This window comes from Gavialis gangeticus, unplaced genomic scaffold, assembly GCF_001723915.1.
Source record: "Gavialis gangeticus isolate Ggan-Ray unplaced genomic scaffold, GavGan_comp1, whole genome shotgun sequence".
Lineage (NCBI taxonomy): Eukaryota > Metazoa > Chordata > Crocodylia > Gavialidae > Gavialis > Gavialis gangeticus.
The window spans coordinates 36,266,147-36,274,027 of NW_017729000.1; the positions used below are offsets into that span (position 1 = coordinate 36,266,147).

At 38.4% G+C, this 7,881-nt stretch overlaps 1 protein-coding gene across 4 annotated transcripts in view; it reads right to left on the bottom strand.

Annotated features, from left to right (window-relative positions):
* The window catches only part of SLIT3 (slit guidance ligand 3), a 1,179,950-nt gene that overhangs the window by 495,383 nt on the left and 676,686 nt on the right, over window positions 1–7,881 (bottom strand). For 2 of the 4 annotated variants that reach the window (XM_019506518.1, XM_019506516.1), the window contains exon 6: window positions 4,436–4,507. The exons of 1 other annotated variant lie outside the window; for it this stretch is intronic. In XM_019506518.1, the coding sequence (XP_019362063.1) occupies window positions 4,436–4,507 (72 nt within the window). Of the gene's footprint in view, window positions 1–4,435; window positions 4,508–4,630; window positions 4,731–7,881 lie in introns of those variants that run through there. One more of the 4 variants, XM_019506519.1, reaches the window with a different exon arrangement.

Genomic DNA, 7,881 nt, shown 5'->3' on the forward strand with positions numbered 1-7,881 from the left:
TCTTTTTCTTCTCCATGTCTTTTTTTGAAGCAATCATCCTAAAAACTGGATAACTAAGGACACCCAGATTATTTAGCATTTCACTGCTGATGGCAACAGCCGAAAAGTCCAGCTCATACTCAATACTTGTCCATTTTGGCTGGACATAATGAACTCATGCCATCATTCATTATGCCTTTTTCTAGAACTTCTTTTGAAAGGAAGTTCTAAAAAATCAATGACAAAATTGTTAACAAACAGCTTTATTAGTGACCAGATATCCTTCTGATGACTTAAAAAATCAAGATGTTTGCTAATATCCTTCTAATTTTGAAAAAAAATGAATGGCATGTTGTCAATAGCTATGCACATGTGGATAGAAGGTTTTGGGGGGGTTGCAGTTATTTTGTTTTTTAAATGAATTTTAGCTTGTCACTAGCTAAGCTAGTTCAGTTTAACACCTTAATAAACATTTTTCAAAACGCTGTTATGTCTTATGTTAATATCTTGGTACTATAAGCCAAAAATTCACTGAAGTAGAACTGAATAATCCTTTCCTCACAGAACAAACACTTTTTGGGTGGAAAATCCACACAAATTTTGCTCAAGTTTTCTACATGTTTACTTCTTACCAGGATATCATTCACAAAATATTTTTGTTGTGCCACTTCATAAATGCATGGTAAGTTTATATTGTATTATGATTTTATTGATTTCATGCATTTTTTTCCTTACGGCTTAAGAGTTAAGGACAAAATAATAAAAAATATGCAGAGGGAAAAGCGAGAAATGAAAAAAAAATCCTCAACCATTATACTAGCATTATTCTAAATAAACATTTGTATAAACAATAAAAAAATCTGAAACAACTAAAAAGTAATTATGTCAGTTCTTGTCTATGCAAAGACATTTATCAATGCCTTGATTTAGAAGTAAAGAAAGGTGACAAATGTAAGTCTCTCTTTATTTCCAACATTTTTAAGAGTTTGTGAAACAACTTCAGGCCTAGATCCTGTAATCTGAGTCTCATAGGCATTCCTTTGTGTCTAGCATCCTGTCATGGACAATGGACTCTGCACAGATCCAAGCATTTGCCTATAAAATTATTGGATTGGGGCCACTGGGGGCTCTAAGGCATCAGAAAGAGACTGATAAACAGGGTAGTGATCAAAAGACGTAAGTGATGTTGGGAGACATACACAGTGCCTGTTTTTTGATCAGACTGGTAGCTTCAATTACAAATTAATTGCACCACCCCAAAGGTGACTTGCAGTGGCAAAGAAGCTGGCATTATAATGTCGGAGTAGTGCAATTAACTACTACTTTAGGTCCAGTTTTATCATTGGCTCTGCTTGATTTGCACTTTGCTGGAAAACAGCTGTCTTCACAACCAGAGAAAAAGAAAAACTACGAAACTAAAGTAGGTGCCTATACATGCATCAAGTTTTGCCTGACAACTAAGAGCCATTAACAGTTCATGGGACTCTCTCCTTTCTCTGGGACAATTTGCCTATGTGATTTCTTTCTCAGTTTTAAATCTAGTATTTTGCAAAGCTTCTGTAGAACCTCTTTTGCCTCTCTTCATTTAAGAGACAAATATAACATGGAAATGGACTTGTTAAAACTAAGTGTAGCTATTTATCTTCTGAATAACACTAAAAATGAGCAAGGCAGGTTACCAACAGAGGGGAACCCTTCCCTCACCATAAAAAACACAAAGATCCTATTCTCTGCCCTGAACAGTTTGCAATGCAGGCAAAATTTTGCATTCATGCAAGCATGTGTGTGTGTTAGTGCACATACACATGTGCGCACATATGTGCGCTGTCTGAAAAAGACTGCAAGCTTTTAATTTGTAGATAAATGAAATGAACAGGTTTCAATCCATTGGGTATCTTTGCAAATTATTAACATTCATTAGTTCCAAAATGATACCTGCCAAAATTATTATACACTCATTTCGTGACACACTACATGTGCAAATGTACTTGCCTGAAATTTTTGGAATACTGTCTGTGCTCCCTTGAGGTACTCCCAGTTTCACTTTTACCATGCCTTCCACTGGCTCAGAATGTTTTAATATTTTACTCTTTGTGACTATTTTAAAGCTGAAGGTGTGACATTCTCTTACAAGTTGAAGTGCTGTGTTTTATTTCAGAGACTTTCTGAAGTATTCAAAATTAGTAAGGTAAACAATTCAAACTAGGGAGGAAAAATACAGCTGGGATTTTGTCTTGGCAAGGAAGATCCCTTTAGAAATATTTAGTACCAACTAATTTTCTCATCTCTTAGAATTAAGATTGATTTTTTCCCCATAGCAGCATGCCTGTGTTGAAAATTAAAAATTCACAGATTGAATGATTATGACTAATTTTACACTCTGAGCAAGAATAGAACAATTTTTCCTCTCAACAACTGTATTGATTTGGGAATGGTTTAGAATTAAACCATCATGCACAAATGGTTATGTAAACTAATTCAAGATTTAATAGGGTCTGGAAACAACAGGGAACAGAAAAGTGCATCTATCAAGTATGCTAGAACCAAAAGAATTTGGAATGTTATGCTGAAAAATTAATATATATGGCTAATCAATATATTTTGGTGCAAGTTATAGCACAATCTAGTGTTAGTAGAGGACTTAGACACACTACACAGATGACAAAAAATGCTATCAACAAAAGCATTAGAACTGAACATAAGCTTTTGAATAACTGGATCAGTTTTATAATAGCCAGCTACTGATCTCTGTTTTGTTTTGTTTTTTCCTCTTTTTTAAATAGAATAGTCCTTTTGATCTGATAGAGTTGGACAACTTCATTCTGGCATTTCATTACCTTTTCTACAAATGTTATTAATTCACAATAAATGTCCTTCCTTTCTAGCCTGTATTCTTTATAAAACAAGTTTGCAGCTAAGTGATCCTTTAAATTCCTAATGCGAGCTCAGTGTGAGCAAAAAACAATTTCTGATTAATAGCAATATATTTATTATGTATAGTGATTTCAGGACTTGACAGGAAGAGACCATAAGTACCTAAATGATTATCTGAGATAATCATGAAAATAGCCTTAAGTAATTTGGAAGTCTGATCCTGCTAATGCCAAAATTGAAGCCAAAACTCTCATTGGCTTTAGTGAGAGCAGGAGAGGATCCTTAGGTAAGAACTCCTATAGCATTATACAGGCATTTTTAGGCTTTTGGTTATTAATTTATGCTTTGCATGTATAGTCCTTTGTATTGCCAGGACTCAGAATTCAAAAGCCTCTGTTGTTGATACCGAAGTATCTCCAGGTTAGCTTGCCTGCACGAGGCACGTGTAACAACCATCCATGGTTTTGTATCATTTAAATAAGCACTACCTTTTTTAGTAGTGGATGGGGCCTTCTTTCCTGTATTTCATTGCATATACTTTCTGTACTGGACCACTCTTACCTTTGCTTCAGGTGCTAAATCAGAGGTTTGTATTCAATCCTCCCCCACTTTTTTTACCACAGTTGCATATCTTAAGAAATGTTAATGCACTATGCTTTGAAGAATTAACTTTCAGATTACAGGAAAGGCTTTGAATCAGCTTATTTAGTCAAGCAGTATATTAGAAAATGTCTCTTTGCTCAAATAATTAACCACATTAGAAACAGTCAAATCATTCTCTGTCTAGATATTTAAATATGTGTAATATTCAATTTTACAGAAAATGAGTAGTACACACAACCTAGTTCACATGTCTGTATCAGAAATACTGGCTTCACTGCTGAATCCTATTTAAAAATTATGAAATTTATGCTTATTGCCGTTCTGCTATTTCACTTAAAGCATTCAAAAGGATGTACTTTATAGAAGCTTGAGATAATATCAAAGGCTCAAGCTTGTCTGTCTGTTTGTAAAGCTGTTGTCTGCAGCTTTAAAAGCTGATGGATAAAGTTCCTATTACATATTGAACAAAACTTGATATTATTTTAGTTCTTAGAATTGGACCTCCCCTCGCAGTCAATTCATTGACCAGTCTTGTTGATGCCCCTACACACCCCGCCCCCCACCCCCTTTAAAAATAAATCAAATCCTCTCTCCAGGTTATTGCAAGGTATCTCTAAATCTTCTCTCCAAACCTGTTACCCATCCCTTACTCCACATTATATGTACTTGAATAAGCTTCTGGCTCTACAGAGCATATACTGCCTGAGCTTTGGATATTGTTGAACCCCATCCCTTTCACACAGCAACAAATATGGCAATTTCTGTGCTCCTCAGGAGCATCACGATATTAGTCATCTATTGTAGTTTAATTAGCAATAACCCCAGCCTGGGGGAGGTGAGAAATTTCACTTTACTGGTGATAACACTTTGGTCTGGAGTGAGATGAGGGCATATACAATCTCTACATTTAAATAGCACTGCAGCATGGAAAGAAACACACGCACACATACACACAAAAGAAATCACAAAGTCAACTCACAGAATCTCCAAGTCACGCAGGGCTCTGAAGGCTCCATCTTCAATGCAGCTGATCTGGTTGTTGTCCAGTTGCCTGCAGGAAGGAAGGGAAAGTATGAAGGCTTGCTGGGTAACCAAGCTGCCTTAGAGCACCGGGTTCCAAGGCTTTCCTGTCACTAAGGTGTCCCTCCACCCCCTTGCAGTCTTTGCTCGTCACCCAGGAGGAGGTTTGCTCATAGTCTGCCACGCTGCTCTGTCTCTTCTCACTGACTGTCTGAAAGAACTGCACAGTACAGCACACTGAAGCCTGTCAGGTCTCAGTAAATATTAATTGTGCTTTTTTTTTTAAGGCAGAAGGGAGTAATTTCATTACATTAGGGCATCCAATCCATTATGAGCTTTTACCGTCATGTCACTGAAACAATTTCATTAAGCTAAAGGCCTGTAAATCATTGCAGGTCACTGCTCTGCCCTCTGTGACCTCCCAGAATGCCTTTTTTTCTTTTACTGGAAGTTGCAGTTCTCTGTCCTGACAGTACTAAATCTCAAGCCTTTATCTGCCCAAGAGCTGCAAGAGTGCATGGGGAATATACCAATTCCAAATTAGACTCAACTAATCTAATTTTATAGTCTTTTTATTATTCTAAACACCAAATGTCTGTGGTGGTTCGATGCTTTTCTGCATTGTTACTGGTCCCATCTGGTAGGCCATTCTATTGAAAGATTTCTGTCCAAATACACATTCTGTTTAACTGCATCAGTGAGAGAAATCCATTGATAGAAAACATTCTACACACGTGGCTTTAAAAATATTACTTTGCTTTACAACAAGTGTAATTTAATATACCTAATATTGACTTTTCTCTTTTATTTGTCTCCAGATGCATGTTTTAAATGTATATTAATGCATAAATGGGAACATGCAGGCACATAGGTCTCTGACTATTTCAAGTAGAAAACTGGGGGGTTGTGCTCATATCTTACTTTAAAAAGTTTAATATTTAACTTGCTACAATATGATTATTTATATTGCAACACACAGGGATTTATGTGCTCCTGCATAAACTTTATATGTATTTAAAAACTGTGGAGACAATTCATAATATGTGAATGTACACGCTTTGGTCCTGTATCCTTCCTTTTTCTTTTGTTTAGACTATAAGCCTGGTGGAGCAGGCCCTTTCACTTCTATGGGCACCTATACATGTGGTGGAGCTTTGCTCCAATGCATGCTAATTAGCACGTGCATGCATCACAGCAGACTCAATTACTTGAGTTTCCTGCGAGTATGCTGGAGTGTGCTAATTAGTACACTCTAGCAGCCTCTGTGTCATGTGTATTCAGCAACCCCGCATTTCAAAATGGCAGCAGGGGGGCTTTAACTAAAGCTTGTCAAATGAGCTTTAGTTAAAGAGACCCCACTGCTGTTTTGAAGCACAGGATGCTGAATATACATGATGCTGCGGGTACTTTTATTACAGTAGCTCTCAGAGCTGCTTTAATTAAAGTGCCCCCCCCTCCATCTTGGAACATGTCTATAACACCTTATATGTCTGTAACACATGTAGAACAATGGTGCTATGATTTCTTTGGGACTTCTAGGTACTTCAGCAATATAAACAATATTATGGAAATAATATGTACATAGGAAATGTGCTTATATATATTTGCAATGTGTAACAGAGCACAGGGTGTGCTCTGTTACTCATAGGGGCATGAGCATTCAGCAAAGCAGCCTGCAGGGTTCTTGAGCAGTAAAGCCAGCTGTCTGCTGCTAGCAGCTGGGAGAAGAATACCACCTCGCTGGAGTTGCTGCTCATACCATTTTGGAAGTACAGGGTAGGAGCTATGGGGATGGCCGGAGGTTTTTGGTCCTGGGGCATGACTTAAAACTATACCCTGCTGGGGCTGGATGGTGTGGTGAGACTGCTGAGGGCAGGGCAGTCTCCAGGAAATGCCACACCTGTGCCTACCCAGTGAAGGGTGAGTATGGCACGCCAGAAAACCTCAGCCCCTGCTGCCTTGCAGGTGACTCCATGGAGGGGAAAGGCTAGGAAAGCAAACCCCGAAAAGAAAGCAGGAGCGCAGGCTCATGCTTTGTACTGAGGCAGGGCTCAGGTCAGGAAGGGAAATGAGGCAGCTTCCAGGCTCACTGCAAGACCTGAGTGGCATTAACGAGTCAGATGTGAGACTCCAGGGGGGTGGGGCCCTAAGCCAAGAGGGCTAGATATGAGGCTCCTCAGGCTAAGGGATAAGTGTATTGCTGAGGCCCAGTGTGGGGTGTGAGGGGACCATGAGGGTCCTGAGCTGGGCTTGGAGCCTGAGAAAAGGTAGGGGCTGGAAGTCCTGAGTGGATGGGGTGGAGAGCTGGCCTGGGAGACCAAGGACCAGGGAAGGCCTGGGAGCCCAGATTGATTGAGTGGCCGGTTGTTAGGCCAGACAAGTTGTAGGTCAGGTCTTAGGCCATGGATTCAATCTGCAAGGCAAGGAACATCGTTTAGGGCAGGTCAGATCCATGTGTATAGGCCCTTGGCATCAGGGAAAGTAAATGGGCAGCCTCCTGCCTGGGTACCATCTTTCAATTAGTATCATCAAAGCATGCCAGAAGAAGGAGGCAGGTGGTTTGTCCTCAGGCAAGTGAGCAGGCTAGCGTTCAAACCAGCCCCAGGATGCCCACATGTTACACAATGGTACAGATATGCTCAAGTAATGTGGTGGAAAGTTTGTCATAGTCATTTTTATGATTATTTGTTGCGTTGTCTGTGCTGTATGTGGTACAAGCATCTATAGAACATTCCTTGCCCCAACAACCTTCCCATTTAATCAACTAGAAATAAACCATGAAGTGGACAGTATAATTTAAAAAAATATTAAATAGCAAGAGGTTTTTTTATGTAGAATGTATATGTCCATTTTAAGTTCTAAATAATAGTACTACTTTTAAAAATCTTATTTATCAATCTGTAGATAGGTACAAATTGAGCCCATTGAGAATGTTGAACTTCTTTTTATTTAAAACCCATGCAAAGTTTATCCAAGCTGGTGTGGGTTCATCCAAATAGACCAATCACAGTAAACATCAAGCCTTTTCTGATTTAAAGGTTATGAAAAAATCATATAGACCATAAAGGCTACCAAAAAACCTTAGTAAGCATAAACCCAGCTAAGTTTTCTCATAGCTCACATAACTTAAGAGAATATGCTGAATTCGGCAAAACTTTCAGCAATGTTTCTCATCCAGAAACTGGAGATGTAAAATCATCCAAAAGGGATTTTTCTTCTGTCAGAAAGTTAATTTATACTCCCAACACACGTATTTGTAATTCTGCATATTTCTTAGGGACCAGGAAAGATTTTAACTTAATAGTGTATTTTTAAATCCCAACATTTGTTACTTGTATGTCTAAAATTTTATATTTCAATTTGTTTTATGAAGTATAATATTGATCTAATTCATGTGTACTTTCC